At 43.9% G+C, this 24,524-nt stretch overlaps 7 protein-coding genes across 10 annotated transcripts; 4 read left to right on the forward strand and 3 right to left on the reverse strand.

Annotated features, from left to right (window-relative positions):
* The first annotated feature begins 51 nt into the window (after positions 1-51).
* Ipo9 (Importin 9) lies at positions 52-4,089 on the forward strand. Its single transcript, XM_064698651.1, has 5 exons — positions 52-304; positions 375-1,016; positions 1,073-1,491; positions 2,005-3,342; positions 3,447-4,089. Exons 1-5 carry the CDS (start codon positions 151-153, stop codon positions 3,963-3,965), a joined length of 3,072 nt encoding a protein of 1,023 aa, XP_064554721.1. The 5' UTR covers positions 52-150; the 3' UTR covers positions 3,966-4,089.
* Positions 4,090-4,909: 820 nt separating this feature from the next.
* bumpel (brother of rumpel) lies at positions 4,910-8,459 on the reverse strand. The gene is made up of 8 exons (XM_064698653.1): positions 7,674-8,459; positions 6,938-7,003; positions 6,600-6,874; positions 6,074-6,323; positions 5,629-6,009; positions 5,371-5,567; positions 5,118-5,301; positions 4,910-5,061 (listed from the first exon to the last, which is right to left on the reverse strand). Exons 1-8 carry the CDS (start codon positions 8,031-8,033, stop codon positions 4,999-5,001), a joined length of 1,776 nt encoding a protein of 591 aa, XP_064554723.1. The 5' UTR covers positions 8,034-8,459; the 3' UTR covers positions 4,910-4,998.
* A 1,127-nt stretch (positions 8,460-9,586) lies between these two features.
* Positions 9,587-10,400, forward strand: Cypl (peptidyl-prolyl cis-trans isomerase-like 1 Cypl). The gene is made up of 3 exons (XM_064698657.1): positions 9,587-9,748; positions 9,813-9,861; positions 9,923-10,400. The coding sequence occupies exons 1-3, from the start codon at positions 9,675-9,677 to the stop codon at positions 10,319-10,321; spliced, it is 522 nt and encodes a 173-aa protein (XP_064554727.1). The 5' UTR covers positions 9,587-9,674; the 3' UTR covers positions 10,322-10,400.
* Positions 10,335-12,745, reverse strand: ninaG. Its single transcript, XM_064698652.1, has 5 exons — positions 12,414-12,745; positions 12,228-12,362; positions 10,902-12,172; positions 10,629-10,840; positions 10,335-10,566 (listed from the first exon to the last, which is right to left on the reverse strand). The coding sequence occupies exons 1-5, from the start codon at positions 12,430-12,432 to the stop codon at positions 10,425-10,427; spliced, it is 1,779 nt and encodes a 592-aa protein (XP_064554722.1). The 5' UTR covers positions 12,433-12,745; the 3' UTR covers positions 10,335-10,424.
* Positions 12,746-12,844: 99 nt separating this feature from the next.
* Positions 12,845-22,159, forward strand: Sptz (Spastizin). Of its 2 annotated transcripts, none has more exons than XM_064698649.1 (7): positions 12,845-13,352; positions 13,833-15,653; positions 15,710-17,006; positions 18,083-19,773; positions 19,833-20,091; positions 20,155-21,391; positions 21,454-22,159. In XM_064698649.1, exons 1-7 carry the CDS (start codon positions 13,269-13,271, stop codon positions 21,890-21,892), a joined length of 6,828 nt encoding a protein of 2,275 aa, XP_064554719.1. In that variant the 5' UTR covers positions 12,845-13,268; the 3' UTR covers positions 21,893-22,159. The 2 variants fall into 2 exon arrangements, with proteins under 2 accessions (XP_064554719.1, XP_064554720.1); XM_064698650.1 differs by having other exon boundaries at positions 12,854-12,994.
* Positions 22,160-22,273: 114 nt separating this feature from the next.
* Dtd (D-aminoacyl-tRNA deacylase) lies at positions 22,274-23,050 on the forward strand. Of its 3 annotated transcripts, XM_064698643.1 has the most exons (4): positions 22,274-22,401; positions 22,461-22,551; positions 22,606-22,838; positions 22,901-23,050. In XM_064698643.1, the coding sequence occupies exons 1-4, from the start codon at positions 22,359-22,361 to the stop codon at positions 23,008-23,010; spliced, it is 477 nt and encodes a 158-aa protein (XP_064554713.1). In that variant the 5' UTR covers positions 22,274-22,358; the 3' UTR covers positions 23,011-23,050. The 3 variants fall into 3 exon arrangements, with proteins under 3 accessions (XP_064554713.1, XP_064554715.1, XP_064554714.1); XM_064698645.1 differs by lacking the exon at positions 22,901-23,050 and having other exon boundaries at positions 22,461-22,555; positions 22,616-22,747; XM_064698644.1 differs by lacking the exon at positions 22,901-23,050 and having other exon boundaries at positions 22,461-22,555; positions 22,606-22,745.
* A 2-nt stretch (positions 23,051-23,052) lies between these two features.
* Positions 23,053-23,864, reverse strand: RpL24-like (ribosomal protein L24-like). Its single transcript, XM_064698642.1, has 2 exons — positions 23,703-23,864; positions 23,053-23,617 (listed from the first exon to the last, which is right to left on the reverse strand). Exons 1-2 carry the CDS (start codon positions 23,781-23,783, stop codon positions 23,123-23,125), a joined length of 576 nt encoding a protein of 191 aa, XP_064554712.1. The 5' UTR covers positions 23,784-23,864; the 3' UTR covers positions 23,053-23,122.
* Positions 23,865-24,524: the final 660 nt, after the last annotated feature.

The following is a 24,524-nucleotide window of genomic DNA, read 5'->3' on the forward strand; positions in this document are numbered from 1 at the left end:
TGCTGTGCAGTGAACGCACGAGCAGTGTTGTAGAACAGCATAATAAGTTTGAACAGAACTAACAGCAGTTCACATGTGCTACGATCTGCTGCGGCAAACATCACCTTAGCGCCTTTGTATATTTTTTATATTTGATTTTGATACCCTGTCATGTCGAACGACGAAGGTGGCGTAGGTGTTGCGCGCGGCGGCGGCGATTCTGTAAAACAAGCCATCATAGAGGAACTACAGAATTTGCTGAGCTCGGACACAAGTGTTTTGCAACAGGCGGAAAAGCGTAACAAGCAATTGCAATACACAGAAGGTATGATGCATGCAAATTGGCGGGCAAAGCCGGGCGTTGTCTGCTTCATGCTAACGGCTTCGAATTGCAGGGTATGGCGTCTACTTATCGGAGATTATAATGAATCAGTCGCACGAGCTACCATTGCGTCAAATTGCCATTATAATGCTGACGCGATACGTGGAAAATCACTGGACAGATCTCGATGAGACGGACAAGGCAGGCGGACATATGGCCACCGAGCAGGCCAAACGCACAATACGCAACATATTGCCCAATGGCCTGTACGACCCCAACTCTAAGATACGCTCTTCGGTGGCACACACAATATCTACAATAGCTGCTACCGATTATCCGCACTGCTGGGCGGAGCTCTTTGACATAATTGTCAAGTGTCTGGGTGGCAATGAGGATTCCATACATGGAGCTATGCAAGTGCTGCAGGATTTTACATACGATGTGGAGCAAATCAAGGATCTTGGTCCGGTGGTCATACCCGAGGTGTATCGCATTTTTGACTCGGAGCAAAACTACTCAATTAAGACGCGCGTCTCCGCCATACGAACCCTGAAGCAGCTCTTTATGTCTATCTCGGCGCTGATAACTGACAAGCAGGAGCAGAGCTCCATGATGAGCTCCATACTTACGAACTTTATGGACAAGCTTGTACATTATCTGAGTATGAATTGCGGCGCTGGATCCAGCTTTTTGCTGCGCTCCGAAATCATTAAAGGTCTGTCGTCTGATAATAAACCCTCGACAGTTTATAATTTCCGTTTTAATTTGTAGTGTTCACCTATCTGGTAACCGATATGCCAAAATACATTAATCCTTTCATGGAGCGCATATTGCCAATTATCTGGCAGTTGCTAACACAAATTGCCGAAACCTACGTAAAGGTTTCAGTAAATCAGACGGAGGCAAATCCGTTGGCGAGTGGCGAAAACGAAGAAGATGACGAACAGACCAATTTCCAAACGCTGATCATACAAATCCTCGAGTTCATAAACTGCATTGTCACCTGCGGCAAACTGCGTGGCAGCATTAAGAATGTCCTTGCCGATTTAATCTACATAACCATCGTATACATACAGCTCAGTGAGGAGCAGTTGGAGGACTGGCAAGAGGACCCCGAGAAATTCGTTGACGACGAAGACGATGGCGGTGTCGAGCTAACTGTACGGATGTGTGGCCGTGATGTACTCCTGGTAAGTCTCACTGACATTAACTTTTTATACAAACTTTTTTCGTAATATCAAAAGGCAGAAAATGTATTGATTGCGTATCAGCTAGAAATGCTATATTAAAGTTGTACTGCTGTTTGTATATATCAATAACCGTCTGTCTGCTTTTAAGTTCAATCTATTAAACTTTAAAAGATGTCCACTTTAGTAAGCTTATTTTAATTTCCCTTTTGAAGGCTGTTCTTTTTTACTCAGATATGTATGTATGCATTTTAGACACCCCTTTGTTGATGGCCCTCTATGCTAAAAGAAAACATACGTGCATAGATTATATCCCTACATAAATTTTGATGTTTTTTGTAATAATTAAAAAAATACCCAAGAATGTATTTTTATTTATTATAATATATATTTCATACATATATTGCTACATATACATATATTATTTCAAAGTTATTGATTTATATATTTTATAGGTGTTTGTTGAAAGGGTTAGGTGATAAGTGCTATTTCTCCTCTGATATATTTCATACACAGGCCATAAATGACGAGTTTGGAGTGAAGGCCATTCAGCCGTTGCAGGAAGCACTGGGCCGACACTTTAGCGTGGCCGAGGCAGAGAAGGCCGCTAATAATCCGAATTGGTGGAAGATTCAAGAAGCCTGCATGGATGCTGTTCATGGATTTCGCGACATAATACTCGAGGGTGATTCAAAATTCGACTTGCTTAATTATCTGACAATCGTTCGCAATTTGCTAGTGCATCAGGAATCGCCCCATCTGGTCGGACGGGCACTCTGGACCCTGAGCACATACTCCAAGTCAGATTTGTACAATCCGCAAATGATAAGCGAAATTCTGGACGTAACACTGTGTAGTCTATCGCCGGATAAGTCGCACATATTACGCATCAGCGCCGTTCGCACCTTGCACGGCTTCCTGCAAGCCAACGAAGATGTCGAAGGGGAGAAACGTGCATTACTTGTCTCCAAGTTACCTGGTTTTTTAGACGGCATTATGACTCTTGTGCCCGGCTGCAAAGCCACTGTTTTGGCTCTTATAATGGAAGCTCTAACAATGATGGTCAAGTTTGATGCGGACTTTGCGTACGCGATGCACCCAAAGATCACACCCCTGACCATTGCAGCCTTCCTGAAATATGCTGAAGATCCGTTTGTTTTGGAGAACGTTCAAGATCTGATCAAGGCGCTCTGCCAGCACAAGCAGTGCCTGGGATCGCTGCAAGAGAAATTCATACCCACCATTGTTAGCATACTGGCGCTTCAGGGTGAACAATGCGCCGAGAAGCAGGATATTGCCCTGGATGTGCTAAACACAATTGTCAGGTACACGGAGCCGCCCCTGCCCAATGTCCTGCTGGAAACTGCATTTCCCGCGATGATCAACTGTGTGCTGCACACTGACGATCACACCGTAATGGTCGCTGGTGGGGAGTGCCTGCGCAGCTTCATCAATGTTTCACCGGAGCAGATCTGCAACTATAAGAATGGCGAGGGCGTCAACTATGTCATGCAGGTGGCAACTGTTTTGCTAAATCCCATGAATGCCGAGATGACAGCCGGTGGCCAAATTGGACGATTGGTCATCACCATCATCACCAAAATGGGCAGCATGCTGGGTCAAACGGTTGATATGCTGTTAAAGGCAGTCATTAGCAAGATGCAGAACCTCGAGTGCCTTAAGGTCATCATGAATTTGGTGCTCATATTCGCCCATCTGTTCCTTACCCAAATGGATGCTGTGCTAAACTTTCTGTCTACTGTGCCTGGACCCAATGGCGAGCCTGCATTGCAGTTTGTTCTGACTAATTGGCTGTCGCGACAGAACTCCTTCTTTGGTGCATACGAGCGCAAAGTATGTACATCTCTGTATAAACCACCTAGTATATTTATATGTATACATATATGTAACCACAGTTTAAAACAGACAGATTTATGTATACCTTTAATATTCAACAGGTCACAACGATGGCCCTCTGCAAGCTTTTCGAGTACGGCGTATCAACGCAAGACAATCGATTGACATCAATCACGTACAAGGAGCTAGTGGATGAGCCGAGCGGCGATCGCATTCGCACACGTTCAGTTGCGTCCTCATTTCAGAAATGGATTACAATTCCCGCACTTGTGAAGATATTTAAAGTGCTCATTTCCGAATATCAGCACTTCCAAGAAGGCAAGACGGATGCGCCGCTTACAGATTCCGAAGATGAAGTCACCGAAGAAGATGATGCTGCCGGCAATGCCGCCAAGCCACGCTACATCTCCGACCTGTGTTTCGATTTCGATGAGGACAATGTAGAGGATGAGCAAGTGCTGCAGGTGCTGCTCAAGGAGTGCAACTACACGGGCGACATTGGCGAGAATTTGCAAAAGTTTCTTGCTAACTTCACACAAAATGAACATTTTCCCACATTTTACGAACATCTTAATGAATCCGAGCGCCTTGTTCTGCTAGCCAAAGTGCAGCAAAAGTAATTTAAAGCGGCAGCCCCATCGACTATTAAATTTGAAAACATGTCTCACGGCTCATTGTGTTAATCGTTTATAATTAATTGTTATCAAGCAATTAATAAATAAAAACCTTTATATTTGTAACATACATCAGATTCATGATTTATAAAATTTTGTTGAACTTGGAACAAACATTTGCTTTAACTGAGAATTATGTTTATATAAAAATCTAAACTAGCTGGGCTGTTCGTCATTCTGACCTCAAAGTCAGCTAGAACAAAAAGTGGCCACACACATTTCTGTCTTTGAGTCAGGTCCAGGGCTTCGTTTTTGCTCAGGTCCGTAACTCGCTCACTTGATCGGATGCCAAGTGAGTTAGAGAGCCATATGCTCTGATTGATAAAACGGAATCGTTTTTTTTTTATTTCGCTCCCATTACAGGAAACTGCTATGGCTCAGTGCTTATAATGCTCTCATAAATTTCTGAAGTTCATTTAAATGTATGTATCTGCACAGCAACAATTCGCACAAATTGATTTTTTAGCAAATTTCAGTCGCATTTCTTCCCTTTTGGTGGGACAAGTAATATGAAATATGAAAGGGTTTGCCATGTCGATGCGAAATTGTTGCATTTTAGCTCGTTATTGTTGGTGAGGGTACCCAAGCAATGGCATAGACATCTTGTTGTTGCATTGTATGGTTAGTGGTAAAATGCGCAAGGCTGCAAAACTGGTTGCAGCCCGGAAAACAAATTTATTTTTTGCGTTGAACGTAAGCTCAAAGCAACCCAGTTGTATAAAATCAGCTAAACCGTAACCCAAACCAATTTTTTATTTAACTGGTTTGGCTAAAAATAACTACCGACCACATTTATGGCTTGCAGGACTGATACTTTATAAAATTTTTAAGACAATATGATTTTCTACCAAAAACGTTGGACGATTCGCCTAAATAGGAAACAAAGGAAATAAAAATTGGATTTATTTTGAAAAATTATATGGTGTATTATGTATGTATATATATTCAATATTATATTTGATTTTCATATCACGACCAACTAAAGAGCCACCTCATCGCTGCATAGCTTGTGCTGCAGCGGAAGTTCGACCTTGTAGACGTTCTAAAAAGTGAATATAAAATGAATTAATGCTTATAAAGATGGGTTTCTATACCCACCGTTGGCTGGTGTGAATCAAACCTAAAGTACTTTCGAATGCAAGGTGTGAGCAGTACAGGATCAACTTTGTTGGGATTGTTAGTGCCAAAAACTAGAGTGCTGAGCAGTGCAATGATTATAGTAACTGAGGCGCCCAACGTCGTATACCACATATATGATATCCGATACAATGGGAAAATATCCCTAAAATAGACCAAGCATAACAATTATTATGGTAATAATATCAATGAGGGTCAGGGAGGCTGCACTTACTCCGCTGATGGCCCATTCAGATGGGTGGCGTTGGTTGCGCTGGACACCAGAGCAGCTGCATCGAAGCTGTAGCTGCACTGTTCAACGTTTAATGGTTTGGTTTGATAGCGAATGGCGCCCGATGCGATGGCCCATTGTGCATTCAAGCTGACCCAAGACATTACAGCGACGCCCACGCAGCCGCCGAGCATTGCGCTCTAGGGAAATATCAAATTTCTTGAAAGGAGGCTAAGACATTGTGAAATATTTGAAACTCACATTGCCATTAATCCAGGGCATAATCAAGCCCATGGTGAAGATGCCAAAGAGTGGCCCATTTGTGATTGACTCTAGGCTCATGGTCAGCTGCAGCACAGTACCCATATGCTCCACAACATAAACTAGGGCCACGCAAAGCACTCCTATGCCCACTACAACCAGACGCATGATCCAATTGGTGGCCCGATTTGTTAGCGGCTTCTTAACATACGGCTTCACAAAGTCCTCCAATACCACAGCGGACATTGAGTTCAGACAGGTTGAGAGTGAGCTCAGGGCAGCGCTAAAGACGCCAGAAATAAATAGACCCGTCATTCCAGGCAGCTCGCCCAGCGTGTCCATGACAAAAAGCGGCAAAAGCTGATCCCGTGCCTTGGCCAGCTGTTGATGCAGTTAAATGGTATTCAAAATAAAAACCATTGACTGACTCATTTCATTCACATACCTTGGTAGTTAGTGGATCACAATTTTGATATGTAGCGTAGATGAGCAGTCCATTGTAGCCACACAAGGCCATCAGGATCAAGACTCCGGTACAAAAGATGACCAAAGCCTTGCGAGCATCCGCCAACGTGGGCAGCGATAGATAGCGCTGTATCATGTTCTGGGAGACCGCATTGGTCTGCGTCCAGTAGACAATGCCTCCAAAGAATAGGCACCATAATGTGTGACGCACTGTGGGATCAATGCTGAGGCTACAAGAGCAAGCGAAATACTTTAAAGTTTAACTGGAAACATTTGTGTACCCTCATTGAAATTATTATAGCTTGTCATGAAACTGTAACGCATAGAGGGAGTTCATTAATCTTGACAGCTAAGTCGGGTCTGACTTTTGCTTGACATTATAGGGAAAACTTGTGTGTTTTCAAGATGTCAGGACCGAACCCAGCAATTACACGCGTAACCATACAAGCGATATTGCTATTAGGGTATTAGCTGTTCGGCGTGCCGAAAATAGCCTTTCAACTCACTCGGGTGCCTCCAGTCTGTTCGAATGCCAAGCACGTTCCAATACCACACTGGCGCCGCCAATATCCAAGCTGCCCTTTATAGCGACCAGTGCTAGGGCGCCCAACATGGATACTGCCTGCACCACATCCGTCCACACGACGGCCTTAAGGCCGCCCATGCTTGTATAGAACACACAAATGATGCACACAATCGGCGTAATGGTGTGCACACCTATGCCCGTTACCTGGTTGAAGGCAAGTGCCGGCACATAGATCACAATGGGCAGATATGCTACCTATAGATAATAATTTAAATGAGACTTGGTTCATAATACTAGTTGAGTATTTGTACTGCTTACATTCATAATAGCGAACATTATGGAACCAAAGAGGCGCAGCCGGCGATCAAAGCGAACCTCCAAATACTATAAGAAAAGAGTATTTTCTTTGTGATTGTATAATTAATTATCCTAACTATATGTATATAAATATTTTCTTGATGTTAACTAAGCTGCTTAAAAATTCTTTCTTTTTCTTAATTGTTAGCAAACATTCAATCACTGGAAATATAGGAAAGCGTGCCCTAGACGAAACTGCACAGCTTGGATATACCCTGTACTGTAACAACCATTCGTAAAGACTTACTAAGCTTCTTAAAAAAATGCTAAATTAATTCCACAATCAATTGATTGAAGATGCAAGCTCAGGCCTTCATTTAAAAATTTGTTGTTTCAATTTTAGGAGGAACAGGGGAGGTTTTGTTTGAGATACGCATAATACTTGCCAAATTTTATATTCTAAGTCGTGAATAAAGACAGGGCTTTAAATCCTTCTACATTATTAAGTTGAAGTCTCTAACTTATCAAGTCCATGATATCAAGATGCATTTGTACTATACTTTTACCCATGCGAAGTAGAAATATTCAAAATTGTTGTAAAAGATTTTTGCGAAGTTTAATTAGACATACAATAAATAAGTAATTCCACGAAGGAATGCCTCAAAATCCTATATAGGATTGTTTACAACAATATTTTTAAACTGTAAAACTATCTTAAATTCTTTCACGTTCTTGACGTTCAGTTTAATGTGCTTACCTCATAGGTGGACGTAATGTTTAGATCATGAAAAACGGGCAAATAAAAGACTCCCATCACAATTCCCATGCCTATGACTCCGAGTGATACATATAGATACTGTATACCATACGAGTACACTTCGGTGGGCAGTCCAAGTAATGTAATGCCAGAAATAAAGCTGGCCACCAGTGAGAACGCAATGGGCACCACCAGCATTTTGCGTCCTCCTAGCATGTAATCATCCTCGGAGACGGATTTGTTCATGAAGCCAAAGTAGATGCCAATGCCAATGCAAAGTAGAAACATGGCCACAAACGCAACATAATCGGGCCATGAAAATCGCTGCAACACTCCCAGAACATCATCGATATTATTCATTTTCCAAGTTCCGATCAGGGGTTTTAGCTCTCTGCGGTCACAGCGTGGACTAAGGCGCGCTGCGTTTACATCTGTCTGTGACTCACTGAATCAGTGGGTTCCATTCGCTGTACTGGGCGCTAGTCGGCTCTGTGATTCAATCCAATTTCGCTCAATTGTCAATTGTCGGGCAATTTAGGTTTCGGGCGGCACACAAAATCCACACACATGGGTTTATTTTAGTTAATCAGTTGCCGTGTTTTACTTAGAGAGAATTGCGACACTTCAGCGTCCAGTTGCTACATATTCGTAGTTGTGACCTTACATATAAAGTGATTTTGGGGCCTGTCTATATCTGGATAAAATTGTTGACCCCCAAAACGCACAAGAAATTTGCATAATTTATATTTCTCGCATGCCAAACAATGATCAACTGCTAGTACTAAATTTATATTATTTATATTAAATTATGGAAAAGTTTTCATTTAATAAAGCAAATGGATGTGTGAGATAAGATGGCATGTCGTTCTACTAGCTATTTATTTTATATATCGTGTAAGAACTTGGGATGGATACCAATTTCCTACGTAATAAAAAGAAAAAAAATTATTTGGCACAAAAAATAGATAACCTCAGAGAAAAAAGGAATGCTGGGGTCAATCAATTTAATCGTAGCAAGTAAGTGTGCTCTCGTCCACAGTCCGACTAGAAGTTACCCTGTACCTAGCGCCGAGATGGCGTCACAAAATTTGAGAACTTTATTTAGAATACATCCACAACATCACACACACACACACCCCCACCGAAAGCTACTTTATGCAGCGGCACGGCCCCACAAAATGGAAAATGCATTTGCAGTAAACTTTGCTGATTATAGGCCGATAGGCCGATTGAATATGGAGTCCCAATATGTGTCTATAGCAAAGCCCAAGGTTAAAAAGGCGTTTTTTTTAATTTTTCTTGTCTACCTTCTTCTGCGTTATAGATAATAATTCTTATCTGAAAATGGATTCTTATCAATGATTTCAACGTATTTTACGCCGGAAACGCAAGAAGCGATAATGTGTTTTAATGATTTAAAATAAACTTAGGCTTAAAAACAGGTATGGCTAAATCGAATCGAATATTAATGCTGACCAAAAAGTTATTTTCTTTGTAGGGTCGAATATGCTTCATTTTACCTGCTCCATACATTAGCACAAAACTATTAAACCCTTATTACCCATTTGTAATGGGTAGAGGGTATAAAAATCAAATTATAACCTCTTTAGTATTATTGAAAAATGAACAACAGTGCTATTAATAAATCATTTTTAATTTGAATTCGATTAATATTTGAAGGAAGAAAAACATAATTAAGACTATATATTATTGATATTTTTAAACCAATAATGGTTTGGCAGTGTCGGGAACAATTTAATACATAATATCATTTAAACCTTACATTTTCAACCTTACAGAATCTACACAGTTAACAGAATTTACTTTCTTACTTAACGGAATTAATTTCCCAATCCCAAAAAAAAAAATGTATCGACAAATACATTCGGCATGCAATTTATCGACGACTTATCAGCTTGCCGCCACAAGCTCAACAGCGTTGCGGTGTACAAATTATAATTTGTTGTTTAAATTATTCAATCAATATATTAATTTTAAGTAATGTTAGCAAATCCTGCATCTGGCAGCGTGCCCGACAAGGCGTGGCAGCCTCCCTTCGTGACGCTGGAAACTACGTGAGTAATCGTAGACAATAAGTGGCAACATTTATGCTGCATGAATTCCTTTCCTTTCCTTTAGTATGGGCGAAATTACTGTAGAGCTGTACTGGAAACACGCACCAAATACTGTACGTACCCGATATGTGAACCACTTATTGATTAATTGTTAATGCTTTGCCATGGTTTTAGTGTTATAACTTTGCGGAGTTGTCCCGACGCGGCTACTATAACAACGTGGTGTTCCATCGCATTATACGAGATTTCATGATACAAGGCGGTGATCCCACAGGAACTGGCCGTGGTGGCACGTCTGTTTACGGCGGAGAGTTTGCGGACGAGCTGCATAGTGACCTAAAGCACACCGGTGCCGGTATTATGTCAATGGCCAACTCTGGCCCAGACACAAACGCCTCACAGTTCTTTATCACGCTGGCTCCCACTCAGTGGCTGGACAACAAGCACACAATTTTTGGACGCGTGTACACTGGAATGGAGGTAGTAAAACGGATTGGTATGGTGGAAACGGATAAGAATGATCGACCTGTAGATCCCTTACGAATTATTAAAGCCAAAGTAGAGAAACTGTAAACACAATAAAAAATTTGTAATAAATATTTAATAAGGACATTAAAATAATAAAAATGTTGATAACCGTCAACTAGTTATATCTACTGTGGTTATTTATATTAATTTAACTGTCTTGTAGCTCATTCTTAAGTATCCATGTGGCTGCGCGCATAGCAATAGCTGTTATAACAGTATTGGGATTGCCGGAGATGGGTCGGGGCAATACGCTAGCATCGACAACACGCACATTTGCAAGGCCATATAATCTGTAATTTGAATTAAACATAAATTTACGTGGCTTTTGTTCAACAATTTTAAAAAACCTTACCTAAGTTGAGAGTCGACAACGCTACCCAAAGCACAACTGCCGCCTGGATGATGTGATCCCAGACCTATGTGACGCATAAGACACTCCAGATAATTATCCGAGGGATGCTGTTTCACAAAATCTCTTTCAAATGGTCCGAAATTGGCGCATTCCTGCAGCTTGGGCCAATGAATCCGGGGCCTTAATTTTGCAAAAGCGGAGGATGTAACAACCTTTAAGAATATATATAGGTTTACACATTCAAAGGCTTGGAACTTTTAAACAACTTATTACCTTTACAGCGTTTCTTATGGCCGCAATGGTGCAGGCCACATCCTGCTTGTTGCTTAGATAGTTCGGATCAATAAGGGGATTTCTGCGCATAGACTTGTGCTGCAGTGCAACAAACCCTCTAGATTTGGGCTGTAAGCAGCTGGATATGAAAATAAAACCCTCCTGTGAAGCATTATGATAGCGTGGAAAAAGTGCACGAAATGCCGAACGCTTGAAGTTGGAAATAGACATGAAGGCACTTTCATCTATGGCGCCGGCGCCAAAGAACGTGATACCGAAGGGAGTCTGATCCTCATAGGCAGCAACATGCCCGAGCACTCCAAAGTTTCCGAAGGGTCCAGAGCCGGTACTTAAATAGTTAAACAGATTAATGGGACTAAGCAACGTGCGCTGGTTAAGAGTAGGTCCGATGGTGTCTATTGAGACAAATAGTGGCACATTAAAGTGATCGTGCAGGCCCTGACCAACCAGTGGCAAATGATGTTGCACTGGCAGACCCAGCTGGGTTAATTTTGTGCTGTCACCGATTCCGGAAGCCAAAAGCAGTTGCGGAGTTTGATAGGCGCCCGCACAGAGCAACAACTCACGTCGCACTTTAATATGGAACTCCAACTCCTTGCTGTGCTCATCTTTGACTCCTACCAGAACGGAGCTGGCTTTTTGAATGGATGTTGAAGACAGACTTATGCTTTTTACCAGTGCCTGGGGCAGTAGACGAAGTTTCACGCTGTTGAGTACAGGCAACAGGAATTGCTGCAGCACAGAGTGCCGCAGTCCATTCTTAATATTATAAACAGAGCGCCGAAAATGCCAGTGCTTATGCGAAAATTCTGCTTCAGATTCGTCCAGCGCTTGCGATAAGGTGGAGTAGCTACGTGGCACTTCAAAAATCTCCCCTGGCTTAGGCTTGGCAGCAGCCATAAAAGGACGTATGTCAGCCCAGCTCCAATCGCTTAGGTTGTGCAACTTGTGCCAGGCGTCAAAGTCAGGACCATGCCCATCAAAATGCAACATATAGTTTAGATTAGCCGATCCACCCAGGCCCTTGCCCCGTGGCAGACACTGACGTTGCTCGATTAAACCCTTTGACGAGTGCTTCTGGGGGACCGACAGAAAAGACCAGTCATTGATGCCCTTTTGTTGAAATGTTGTCAGTAGTGGAATTCGACTAAGGTAGCCAAATGAGCCGCCAGCCTCAATCAGCAACACGCTGCCATTGCTATGTTTCGTCAGTAGAGATGTAAGAGTGGAACCAGCTGTCCCGGCACCCACTAGAAAGTTCAAATTCCATATTCAATCTACTGGGCGTGTGAGACCACAACTTACCAATCACATAATCGAACTCAAACTCTCTATCCTCAAGAAACAACACATTGGATATATTTTCCCCAAGCAGTTTGCAAACAAGAATCAGCAAAGTCGAGAAGCAACCAATAACAACAGCGCCAACACAGATTATCTCTACAAGAAGAGTTTATTAAACAAAAAAACCAAATAAAAGTATCAATTTACTTTGAAAATGCATTCCCATATCGTGGCAGCGCTGATGAAATACAACTATCTAGTTAGGAAAAAGCACACACAAAGTAAACTTTCAACGACATAATCCAATTAAAGGCCCGCTGGCCGCACCTGAGAGGAAAATGCCAAAAATTTGAATACAAGCGCGGAAATTGCACCTTGTGCTGCTATATGTGCTATCGATAATTGATTGGGACACGTCACCATCTGTTGTTATACGTTCTATCGATAGGTCGGCTGGTATTTTTTGGCGGTCTAAAAATAACAAACATACAAGAATATTTCAAATGCGTAAATATCAAAAAACATGAACTTGAAATATTGGCCTTTGAAGACTTAAACTATAATAGCTCTGAAATTCAAAAAACAAATGTATCGTCAAATTGCGGCATAAGCATTTTGTGTGAATGTCAAAATGTTGCTTAAATGTGTTAATAGCAATCAAGCTGTTCAATGGTCATAATAGTTGTTGTTTTTGCTTGAATGTAATACATATTGAGCTGTTTATCGCTCGCCATTGTTATTGAGCACTCTAAGCAGCGCTTTATTGGATCTGCCCAACGCTGACTACGGTAATAATATGCAGGCGTCGCTTATCACTTGTTGTACCGCCAGTGAAATTCGCAGTTGCACCCTTAACAACAGCAGCAACAACAAGGGGACAGCTGTAAAGAAAACAAAAGTGGCTCGTCGTACAATAGGCAAATGTAATCAGCGAATGTCAGAGGCACTTAGAAGCTTAAAGTCGTCAGTCGCCAGTGTGCAATGAACTCCGCTTGACGCAAAGCCGTTAATACATTATATCAGCAAAACCAATCAACAGGTGTCCGAATCGAAAGATCCACAATGGCAATCCAGCAGCAGCAGCAGAAACAGGCACTGCAACAGCTTATAGACTTACTACCCAGCGAAGAGGAAAAAATTGTACAGGTAAAAATATGCATAACAAGATTTTATTCAGTATATGTATGTATTTTGCTTATAAGCTGGCCGAGTCAAGTGAATTTCGTTCATTTTTTATAAATACTATCTGGCATTTATTAGCCTTGCCTGGTGAAATTGGGCTTAAAGCTAATTGGATGGTATGAAAAAAGTTGCTTACGGCCAAGAACTTTTCAAAATTATAGGCTTCGGCTGTGCGCTTATTATCAATTAGTCAGTCAGTCATATATATGTATATATACCAACAAACTAAAATTTATAAACACCCAAAAAACCATCAAGATTTCTATATAACTATTTTATTAACCTAATTTGTTATCGACTCCATTGCAAGGGCCTCGTTGTCACTCTTTCGAAGCCTTAAGTTGCTGAATTGAAAGCGTTAAGCAATGAAAAAGTACAGTTTGCATTTCAGAGTCCATTTTCTGCATTTTATTATTTTATGTTATATATTTACTCTTATTGTAGTCGTTTATCCAATGTCTGGGTGGAAGCGGCGCTCAGTCACATCATGAGCGCTTGCAGGCGTTGCTAATTGCCTCGCCCTATCCGACGCTGCAAATACTCCAATTGCTATATGATCAGTCCAAGTTCTATATAGGACGCATTATTAGCGCCGCACTCAAACAGATGCTAGATAATGACGGACACAACAGCGCTTCAACTGCGACACGTTTCCTCAGCGTGCTAGCAAACTTTCCACAACAAATATTGGAGACAGCAACAGTGCAGCAAAGGCTGCTTGAGCGTCTTGTGAGTGATTCATGGGGCAACAATGAGCATTTAATGCTGGCACTACTGGCTCGTCAAGACCCACAGCTGATAAACACGGTTTTGCATAAGCAACAGCAGCAGCTGGAATTGTTGTGCGGGAACGCAGCTCCCACAAATCAGTTTGTTCTGCACCTGACCCTAAGGCAACGGGTGCACTTTATGCCCCGACTGTGTCAGCAGTTAAAGAACTTTGAATGCATTCAGGATCGCACACTACGAAATAATTTACTCATACTGCGTCTGGCCAACGAATTTGCACTGGGCAGACAGACGCTGGACGAATTGGCTCAGCTGGACCAATTATTGACCGTCTTTGATATAGCTGCAGTTCCCGCCGAGCTGCAGTCTGTGCAGCAATTCTTCTTTGCCGACTTTCAGCGGCTTTGTGTGCTGCTTAAGTTTTTACAACAGCAGCGGGATGGGAATGCCTGCAAGACCATCAAAGTGGATGCACTGTTGTGTGCACCGGGTGTGCTTTCCTTGATCTATGAGCATGGCATTGAGTGTGACAAGGATCAGGTGATTCAGCTCATTGAGCAAACATACAAATGGCAACAGCAGACGCCAGCGCTTAGGTGCGTGCGCGCTGAGGAGCTGGTAACATGGAGTTACTACACAGTGCTGTGTCAAGTCTACAATGTGATATTGGAGCTGCACGATTCCACGGTTAGGGAGCAGCTGTTGTTGCTCTCCGCTCAGCTGCGTCAGCTACATGACCTGGGAACGCTCTGCTCACTGCTGGAGGATATTTTCCAACTTGTATTTCTGCGCTGGGAGCAGCTGCAAAATCTAAAGCAATGTGCTGGAGATGCCGATAATGGCAGTGAGTCAAATGAAGACGATGAGCAGTATGTGGACGATGATGCCAAGCCTCCGCGTACGACCAATGCCACTAGTACGCCGAGACGTCGCTATGGCTTCATTTGTCGTGCTCGAGCTTTATATGCGCTCTTCAGCTGCCTGAAAAGCTTTGTCACTAAGAAGCTGCACACACAGGACTTCAAGTACGCACCCGAGGAGCAACAGCGCGCCTTTCAGCGTCTGGTAGATGCGATCAGCGAGACGCTGTGGAAGTTCAGTGTTCTGCAAAAGATTGAGCAATCGCTAACAAAGGCAACACCAGCCTCAGCCTGCCGCTTGGAGCCGGAGCAGATGTTGCAGCTTATACAAATGCACAGTCATGGGCGTGAAAAGGCCTCCAGCGATGATGAGAGTCGTGAGCGCTGCTTCCAGGCATCTAGTATAACGCGACGCAAGTCACGCCGGCAACGCCGTGCGGCGAGTTTCAGTGGCGCGGTGGCTACCAGGTCAGTTGATGCGCCAACACTTGAACAGTGTCGCGCTCGTGCCCAGCAGCTGTTGCTGAGCGGCGGTGCAAGCAACAAGGAACCACAGATGACCGTGGCACAGTCCCTAGAACGCTCCATCATACCCAAAATGCTAAGCACTCCCGAGCAGTTGGCCATTCTGGCGCTGGCACTAAAGAACTTTAATGATGTCAAGTACATCATAGAGGTAAGCTCGTTGGGATAAGGGTACTCCATAACCAAACAATTCTTGCTTGCTTTTAGACCTTTCACCTGGAGCAAAGTCAGCTGAGTCGCGAGCTGCAATTCATGGAGCATCAGCAATTGATCAAGCAAAAGCTGGCCAACATCTATGCCAACTACGAAGCCTTGGCTGATGAGGGCATGTCCATGAGCAGTAGCGCCACAACCACCACCACAGTGGAGCAAATCAAAAGTGTTGCTGCTAAGGGCTTTGAGCTATCCAAGATAATCAGCGTGGTGGATAACTTTGCGCAGTCGCAGAAGCTGCAACACGCCGCCGACCTGAAGTCACTGCTGCAACGGCACAGCGCCAATGCGCAGTATGGCTTCCTGCTGCAATTCCAGGAGCGCAATCTGAATGCGCTTATTGTCTGTGATTTGATTGTAAATCTACGTTTCAATCGAGAGATTACTAGCAATATTCTGCTGGTCATACGACGTCAACAGCAGCAGCAGCAAATAGCGCTCGACAGTTCAAGTGAAGGTAGTCCACGTGAGATTGGCCCCATGTACCTCTTGGAGAATCTCTGCGAGTGCATGCGTCTCCTGGAGCGCGCTGGCCGGCAAACAGCGTTATGCGACATGCTGTGCCAGCACAGCTATGTTCTGAAGCCCGCACCACTGGCGCTGCAGCTGCAGCGGGAGGCCGCCTTCCAAACGCTTTACCAGAAGGTGTCCTCGGATTATGCTCATTCCATGCGTGCCCATGCGGCGCTCTTTCAGCAGCTGAAATCTCGGCACAATTACTACGCCCGCTTTTGTAGCTACGTGCAGCAACTGACCCGTCTGCTGCAGCTGCGTGATCCAAATCTAGAGTATCACAACACGCAGCTGTTGCGGCACGATCCCTACCAAGTCATTGGCGAGCTGATTTACGAGTGCGACATCACGCCGTTGGAAATTGAAGCCAATGTGGCTGCATTGCATCTGAATCTGGTGCATGTTATAGCGCTCAACATATGCCCACAGCTGGCGGATAGCGCTCGTAAACAATCGCCGCGTTCGGTATCACCACAGAAGCAGGAATCCATTCACAACTATATTGCGCAGCACAACCAGCTGCTGGCCCAATTGCTGCAGGCGGTGCAACTGTGCGATCTTTCACTGACAAATGAATCCGAAACGAGCTTGAATTTTAACTGCCTGCGGCAATTGATGCAGCTGCCCGAAATGACGACGCTTGCGCTTATGCATCAAGAAAATCCAGTTATGGCTGCTCTGCATGCCTACAAACTAGATAGTGCTACGCTGGAGCATTTGGAGGTCAACAAGGAGCTACAATTACGCATTCTCCTGCTGGGTATTGGCGGACAGGGGGGTAAGTATAGAACATGATTAGCATTAAGTTTCTAAGTTTCTACGCGTCTGCGAAGTAATTGTGACTTCCTTGTGTTTTTATACCCTTGCAGGGGGTATTATTATTTTGTCGTGAAATGTGTTACGCATAGGAGGAGTCATATCCGACCCCATATCTTGATCAGTATCAATAGCCGAGTCGATATAGCCATGTCCGTCTGTCCGTCTGTCTTTTTCTATGCGAACTAGTCTCTCAGTTTTAAAGCTATCTTTATGAAACTTTGCAGAAGTGTCTCTTTCTGTTGCTCGCAGTACATATGTTAAAACCAGCTGGATCGGACCACTACATAGCTGCCAGGAACGATCGGTCGAAGAGTAGGTTCTTGTATGAAAAACTTTTTACTATGCTCCTCATATATATGCAAAATCCAATTAAGATCGGACCACTATATCATATAGCTGCCACAGGAACGATGTATGGAAAATTTATTGTTTTTAAATATGTCTTGACCAAACTCGGCATTTATTAGTTTTACTATGCTGCTTATATATAAATCGTATCAGCATCGGACCATACAGCTGCCATAGGAAAGATCGGTCGAAAATTAAGTTGTTGCATGGAAAACATTTTTTTTTTTATCAAGATATCTTAACCATACTCGGCATTAACTATTTTCCCTGTGCTTCTTAGGTACGGGCAAAGCACTATGACCATTATGAAAAGGTTGGGTCTGCAAGGGTATTAAATCTTCTGCGTGCTGAAGATAGCCCTTCTTTCTCGTTTTCCATTCAGATCAAATTTGCTCTGGGTTGGGTTGAACTTAGCTTGACAAAGTGTATTATCGAGGGCTAAAAATATAACATGTTGAGTCAAATTATCTAGAAAACTGCAATTCTAACAAGCTCCTCATAAAATCCATTACTATCTAAAAACGTATCAAGAGCTAGGTGCTGCGCGAAGTTTCAGTTGCAATTGATTGAGGTGATTTAAAGTCCCCACGGGCGGGAAATGTGTCAAAGAATGATATGTAAAATTAGAAGCAAAAAACTAGTATCAGATATTCAACCATGATTAATGCTTATTCTTTCTCTGTGCAGAACCAGCCCAGCAGCTGAAAGCCCGCATCGATCGTTTGATTAGTGAGTTGATTGCGGAGGATCCTAGGCACATACAACTGGTTGTGCATATGCATGACTTGGGCACACGAGCACAGCTACTGCAGCAGCATATCACCAAAATATCCAGCAGTCAATTGGCAAAGGAGCTAATAGAGCGCACCTTGCAGCATCGAGCGGCGGCGCATGGCATTCCGCAAACGCTGCGCACTCAATTGGAGCGCACGCTTTCGGACATTAGGATCTATGCGAGAGTTTCAGCGCTGCTGGAATTTGAAAGTTGGCCGCAGGCCTATGACTTTGGCCGTCAGACGCCGAATGTGATCTTCGAGCAGTTGTTGCTGGGGCGACACTACGAGCTTTGCTGTGAATGGTGCCGCATGGTGCAGCTTACGGATTCAGCTGGACAGCAACGTGTCTGCCTGTTGACACTACTGGATACGCTTCTGGAGTTGCGCGATGAAGATGAGGTAGATGCACACCTGTTGCACATCGCGGAGCTATTTCCAGTGACGGTGCTGGTCAACTTTTTGGACACACACAAAGATAAGATGCGTTCGCTGCCGCTGCTGCAATGGCTGATTGACTATTTGGAGCGACATGCACGCGATCCGCGGCCCTACCTCAATTATCAGCTGTCACTGGAGCTGTTGCGACAACTGCCTAACGATGAGCGTCTTCATTTTTGGCCACTCTTGCGCTATCCCGTATTGATTGTGGAACAGCTAGTCATGAATACGCGCTTCGAGCTGCTCGCCAAACTGCTGGAGCCGGCGCGTGCAAAGCTGGGACAGCGTAGGCCTCTGGGACCCTGTGGCTACTGTTTTGACAAGCGTGGTCATGCCTACGATCTTCAGAGCAGCAGCAGTGTCGGTTGCGGGAAAAGCTCCGGCAAGCTGCGCTTTCAGCTAGGTCAGACCAGTTCGGAAGCATTTATTCTGCTCAACTTCAATTCGTATCAACAAGATCATGTTGTCAGCAACGACTGCCTGGATTTGTTGTTACGCATCTATGCCAGCAAGGCACTGGACTATCATATAGCCAATGTGCGCGTTGGAGTCGCACAAGAGCCGGGCTCCTTGGGCACTGATGTTCAAAATTCACTGGACTCGCTGTGCGGCGCTTTTCAGGTGCCCAAACAGGCACCGACCCGCGAACAGTGGATGCCCGATGAGGAGGCCAGTCACTGCATGTGCTGTCGTCGTTCCGCCTTTACCATGCTAATGCGACGCCATCATTGTCGCCGCTGTGGTCGTGTCGTTTGCTCTGCCTGCTCTACTCAGCGAATGGTCATTCCAGAGATTTACGGCGATGTCGAGGTACGCGTCTGCAATGATTGCTGCGCACCGGTCGTAGCAGAGAAGCCCTTGAACATCAACGAAACGTCTGCAGTCATTCCACGCTCTTCCTCGTCCTGTCCATCGGACGCCTATAAGTGGCGTCTTAGCGGCATCATCACCCATGACAAGTTGCTGCGCGAAGAATTCTGCTATGAGCATGCGCCCAGCGTGGCTCTCAGTCTATCCATATTGCGGCATCATTTGGACCAGCAACAATGCGTGGACCTCTTATTATTTCACTGTCGCAAGCTGGAGAAACTGATTGTGCCCAATCCAGAGGTTGACTATGAGCTGGTTGCTAAAATGATGAATTGTCTGGCATTGGCAGCGAAGGTAAGATGCAGCATTTTTTATTTTGTATCATTTAGTTCATGTTTCTATTGCTTTTCGAGGTACGTGGCGCGCCGGGCGAATTCGAAACCATACGTGAACATTCAGAGATTATCATGGCGGTGGTACAGCAGGGCTGCGAGTCCCTGATACCAGCCGGACCACTGAACAATCACAGTCTACGTCAGTTGGCTGATGCGCTAGTCGAGGCGGAGCACTGGAAATTAGCACTGGAGGTACACCTTAAGTGGGGCTACGCTACTACCGGTGTGATGGCAGCCCATGGCTTGGCCTGTTTGCGCGCCGGGTGCTACGATGCAGGTGAGCATATCCAGGCAATGGTTTAGCTATATCTTTCGGTCAATCAACCCATATGCTTTGTAGCACGTGAGAAATTCGCGCATTGCATGACACGTCTTTCCACTGAGGAGCAAAACAGTTGCATATACAAGGACATTTTTGGAAAGGAAATGGCGTTGACAGAATCGCCAAATAACCCACCCATGCCCAAGAAGCGGCCGCAGCGTGGACCTGCCTTGCTGCAGGAGATACTCCAGCTGATTGCAACACTGCCACAGACACACCCACAGCCAGAAACGCTGCAGCGTGCTTCGCTCATACGTAACTCGAATAGCTCGCTCGCCTCTCTTTTCTCGCGGCGCCGGGAGCCGTACGTGGTACAGACGCCACTCCGGGAGCCAGCGCTTAACGTAATCAACACGCTAGCCAATCTTAAATACATCTCCAAAGGTCAGTACGGTGAGCCGACTGTGCGCAGCGGCGCTGAGGATAATCGTCAGTCACGCACCTTTGAGGAATCTCTGCATTACGTGCTCACCTATGGTAGTCATGCGGACATACTGCAGTTTCTAATGCAGCGTGACGAACTGCGCGTAGCTCTGCGTTACTGGCAGCATCAGCAACTGGTATCGGAGCTCTTTATACATCACATATTCCAGGTGTCATTGGCCGGGGGTCGTTTACCGGTGCTCATCGGGGAACTGCAGCAGCTGGATCCCGATTCGCAATTAAGTGCTTGGCGGGTGCCGCTACTGCAAACGTGCCGATATTTGGAGCAGCACCAGCAGCTCAATTCCCTTTATCAACTCCAGCTCCTCTTGAAGGATTATGTACGCGCGAGCATGACGTGCGTCAAGTTTTATCCACTGGACTGCGACAACTTTCAGAAGTTGCATGCAAATGCTCAACATTTAATTTCAGCACATATGCATCTGCAGGGTGAACTAGACTTGGCTCAGTGGGAGCATCTGCAGCGTGAACAGCAGCAGCTGGCAGGCAGTAGACGTGCCAGCGCTGTCAGCAGTAATGTGGGCATCACTTGTTTTGCTATGCAATTGGATGCACGTTCCTTGAATGGTCACATCAATACAATACGTCGCCAAATGGAACTGGCAAAGTTTTTGGCACAATGCGAACGGGAGCAGCCGCCAGTAGTTGGCGGAATGGTGTGCACGCTACAAATACTCAAACAGATTCGACTCGAGGCGCCGCGCGGCACTTTGCCAACATTGTTTGACGGCGTTGCAGACAAGATTCAGCTGTGCCTGTTGGTGTTGTTGTGCGGCAAGAATATAGACGAGGGTTTCGGCTTGGCCTACGGGTATGTTGAGAGTTTGTCGTCTATCCCATCATCGGCTGCATGCTTTGGTCTCTCTTTCACAGCATTATGCAAGACTACAAGTTGGTGCCCATGAAGGTGTTTGGCGCAACTGCAAAGTATTTGGCGAAAAATCAACGCCTCGCCGAGGTGGAGCGTCTGCTGGACTGTATAGCCAGCAACAATGGCAGCAACAGTGCTTCAGATGCGGATGAGCTCCTATCAATCGCCGTCAATGCTGCTGTGCACAGCAATGAGCCAGAGACAAAACAGATACTGGACAAGCTGGTCAAGCGTATAGGAAACGTGGAGCTTCGCATATCGTCGTACATATTCATAGGTCAACTAAAGTCCGCGTATTTGCTGGCCAACAAGCATGAGCGTCTGGCAGACATACGCAAGATCTTGCGGCAAGCGGAGGTGACCAACCAAATACATATTAAGAAATTGTGTGAGAAGAAACTAAACATAAATTCAACTCCAATGTCGCCAACGCCACTGTGATAACATATTCAATCAGGCAATATATAAATTCTATTATTGCTAGCTTTATTTAACTAATCTAGTTGTAGAACAATTGATTTTAAAACTTTCCAAAAGCCAATGCGTTGGTCAAGTATTTCTTACCCGTTGCTCAAAGACTTTCATACAAAGTACCAAATTATAATCATATATAAATATTGTCAATTTATTGTATTTACCATCTTATTGTAATAGTATGTAATTTTTATTGTTTATTAAATAGAAAACATTGTTATTCAAACCAAAAAAGTACGCCGCCAACTCGTTAAACTTATTGAAATGCATGTTTTTTGTATGTATATCGATAGATGCGACAGCTGAATACCTCTGAGCTAATCGAAAAGCATAACCTTTGTGTGTGCATCGATAACTGAGACAGCTGACTGCACCTGCTTATGGGAGATAAATTCAAGTTGCTGTATTGCAATTTAGGAAAACATTAAACTTAATGCGGGCTGTAATCCAACGTGTCAGGGCCGCTAAGGTCTCGGGTATACGGCAAAATTCCTTTAATGTTGCATGTTATATGCCTACTATAATTCTTTTACAGTACTAGATGAACTAGTGTCGTCTATTGGTCCTGGACTCTGTGTGCTGGTTGGCATTAAGTGTAGCGATACGACAACGGATGTAGAATACCTGTAGGTAAATATCTCATAAAGAGACATGAAGTCAATTTTTGACTGAGACTTTAGCGTGCGCAAGATTCTCGCGTTACGGCTGTTCGAGGATGAGGGAAAACGTTGGCAAAAATCAGTCAAGGATTTGCAGCTGGATATTCTGTGCGTATCCCAATTCACACTATACCATAGATTGAAGGGCAACAAGCCAGACTTCTCAGCAGCGATGAAGGGTGAAGACGCTAACCAGCTTTATAATCATTTTTTGGATCGGTTACGACAATCTTACGATGCGAGCAAAATCCAAGGTAATCTTCCTTCAAATTTCCACCTGCTTGTTATCTTAAGTTTTGCATCTTTCCAATGTCAGATGGCAAGTTTGGCGCTTACATGCAAGTGCATATAGAGAACGATGGTCCGGTTACCATTGAATTGGAGTCACCCCAGCCGAAGCATTCCGAGGAATGTGTGGATAAATAGAAGATTTAGCTAACTTTTGTAATAAATGTATGTCAACAGATATGCACCACGGGATTTTTAACATTTATTCTCCGCAGTCACCTAAAACTAAACCTAAATTAAGGTAGAATTCTTAAGATTCTAGCATCTCTAAGTCCCCCTCTCCAAGACCCTCTTCCAGCTTCTTTTCTAGTTCCCGTGCGTCGACATACGTAATCTTCTCCTCTGGCAGGTCTTCATCCATAAGTGCTGCCTCTTCGGCCTCTTCCTTGGCACGGCGCTCCTTCAAGCCTGCGGCCGGTGAACGTATAAGTGACATGTTGCGTTGCACGTCCTTAACGTCCATTTGGATCTCAACCTCGCGGCCCTTGCGTAGACGCTCCATGACAAAGTGATTCTCGCGACGCTGCTTAATCTCCGTAACCTTTTTGATAGCTCCAATGGCCTTCTGCCAAGTATCGCGATTATATTTGACGGGCACATTGCGACGTTTCTCGAACTCGAAGCTGGGATCAATGGTCAGCTCCTTGCCATGTGCCTTGCGATATGCCTTTGTCCATGCTACCTTGCGTGGGTTCTTCTTCTTTTTAAAGGCCTTGTGACATTTTCCACGACAGAACTTGAAGATCTACGAATGGCAAAAGCAAATGGTATACACATTAGTACCATGATATGTTTACGTTTACGGATTCAAATGGAAGAATTGGGCTTACCTTACAATCGTTGCGTACAAAATGTACTCCGTGCCCAGGATATATCTTGCTAGAGCAAAAATAGCACGTGTCAATGCGCATTTTTACAAATTATGAAAATAACTTGTAAAAATAAAACGCAATGCTGTCAGCACGTGTGCTGCTAAGGAGGAATAACCGTAGAGCTGCAAATCGATATTTATAATGTTCGTTTACTATCGATAACAATCTCGATTAAACATTTTGATTTTCTAAATATCCGTTAGCCTTAGCAATGCGGCGGATACCCGATTGAACTTGTTTTCTTAAAACTCCTATCAATAGCTTAATATTTTTCTTTACAATTGGAGGCAGACCATAGACTCTTAAAATTATGGAGGACAAATCCCATCAAAACGATTGTACAGCTTGTAAATTAATTTAAAAACTTCTAAAAAAAACCGACAGCTTATATTATACGCCAAGCTGCCTAATTCTTTTTCATATTTAACTAACTTTCGCGATGGATTGTTCCAAACAATTTTTTAAAAATTTAATTAAAAAGTATCAATTTTTAATGATGTCAAGAAAATGTTTTGACAAATCGTTTTTAGACCTACAATATTTATAAATAAACAAAAAAAAAATGCTAATTGTATGACGGCCCTTGGCCGCACATAATGCTTACAATCCTCGGTTCATAGATTTAACAAGGTTTTTCATATTATGAGTTTCAGGAATCTTTATCCAATCTTCAAGAATAGCAGCTTTCAAATTGTCGCTAGATTTCAGACTAATTTTTTAGTTTTTTCCTTAAAAATTATCAATAGGGTTTATGTCTGGATTCTGTGGCAAGCCTTATGC

The sequence above is a fragment of the Drosophila montana genome, unplaced genomic scaffold, assembly GCF_035044405.1.
Source record: "Drosophila montana isolate Dmon_TW-CO22-7 unplaced genomic scaffold, ASM3504440v1 contig_779_1, whole genome shotgun sequence".
Taxonomy (NCBI): domain Eukaryota; kingdom Metazoa; phylum Arthropoda; class Insecta; order Diptera; family Drosophilidae; genus Drosophila; species Drosophila montana.

What these genes read in the sequence shown, in the direction of transcription:
- Sptz (XM_064698649.1), top strand. Translation starts at nt 13,269, where the DNA reads ATGGCAATCCAGCAGCAGCAGCAGAAACAGGCACTGCAACAGCTTATA. An exon ending in ATGTCAAGTACATCATAGAG is followed by an intron (nt 15,654 to 15,709) that starts GTAAGCTCGTTG and finishes GCTTGCTTTTAG; the next exon opens with ACCTTTCACCTGGAGCAAAG. An exon ending in GTCTGGCATTGGCAGCGAAG is followed by an intron (nt 19,774 to 19,832) that starts GTAAGATGCAGC and finishes TTGCTTTTCGAG; the next exon opens with GTACGTGGCGCGCCGGGCGA.
- bumpel (XM_064698653.1), bottom strand. Translation starts at nt 8,033, where the DNA reads ATGAATAATATCGATGATGTTCTGGGAGTGTTGCAGCGATTTTCATGG. An exon ending in TAATGTTCGCTATTATGAAT is followed by an intron (nt 6,875 to 6,937) that starts GTAAGCAGTACA and finishes TATTATCTATAG; the next exon opens with GTAGCATATCTGCCCATTGT. An exon ending in TTGATTCACACCAGCCAACG is followed by an intron (nt 5,062 to 5,117) that starts GTGGGTATAGAA and finishes TTCACTTTTTAG; the next exon opens with AACGTCTACAAGGTCGAACT.
- Cypl (XM_064698657.1), top strand. Translation starts at nt 9,675, where the DNA reads ATGTTAGCAAATCCTGCATCTGGCAGCGTGCCCGACAAGGCGTGGCAG. An exon ending in TTCGTGACGCTGGAAACTAC is followed by an intron (nt 9,749 to 9,812) that starts GTGAGTAATCGT and finishes CCTTTCCTTTAG; the next exon opens with TATGGGCGAAATTACTGTAG. An exon ending in GGAAACACGCACCAAATACT is followed by an intron (nt 9,862 to 9,922) that starts GTACGTACCCGA and finishes CCATGGTTTTAG; the next exon opens with TGTTATAACTTTGCGGAGTT.
- RpL24-like (XM_064698642.1), bottom strand. Translation starts at nt 23,783, where the DNA reads ATGCGCATTGACACGTGCTATTTTTGCTCTAGCAAGATATATCCTGGG. An exon ending in TTGTACGCAACGATTGTAAG is followed by an intron (nt 23,618 to 23,702) that starts GTAAGCCCAATT and finishes TGCCATTCGTAG; the next exon opens with ATCTTCAAGTTCTGTCGTGG.
- Dtd (XM_064698643.1), top strand. Translation starts at nt 22,359, where the DNA reads ATGCGGGCTGTAATCCAACGTGTCAGGGCCGCTAAGGTCTCGG. An exon ending in CAGGGCCGCTAAGGTCTCGG is followed by an intron (nt 22,402 to 22,460) that starts GTATACGGCAAA and finishes ATTCTTTTACAG; the next exon opens with TACTAGATGAACTAGTGTCG. An exon ending in CGATGCGAGCAAAATCCAAG is followed by an intron (nt 22,839 to 22,900) that starts GTAATCTTCCTT and finishes TTCCAATGTCAG; the next exon opens with ATGGCAAGTTTGGCGCTTAC.
- Ipo9 (XM_064698651.1), top strand. Translation starts at nt 151, where the DNA reads ATGTCGAACGACGAAGGTGGCGTAGGTGTTGCGCGCGGCGGCGGCGAT. An exon ending in GCGCTCCGAAATCATTAAAG is followed by an intron (nt 1,017 to 1,072) that starts GTCTGTCGTCTG and finishes TTTAATTTGTAG; the next exon opens with TGTTCACCTATCTGGTAACC. An exon ending in GTGGCCGTGATGTACTCCTG is followed by an intron (nt 1,492 to 2,004) that starts GTAAGTCTCACT and finishes TTTCATACACAG; the next exon opens with GCCATAAATGACGAGTTTGG.
- ninaG (XM_064698652.1), bottom strand. An exon ending in TGAGTTCGATTATGTGATTG is followed by an intron (nt 12,173 to 12,227) that starts GTAAGTTGTGGT and finishes TGAACTTTCTAG; the next exon opens with TGGGTGCCGGGACAGCTGGT. An exon ending in CCATAAGAAACGCTGTAAAG is followed by an intron (nt 10,841 to 10,901) that starts GTAATAAGTTGT and finishes ATATTCTTAAAG; the next exon opens with GTTGTTACATCCTCCGCTTT.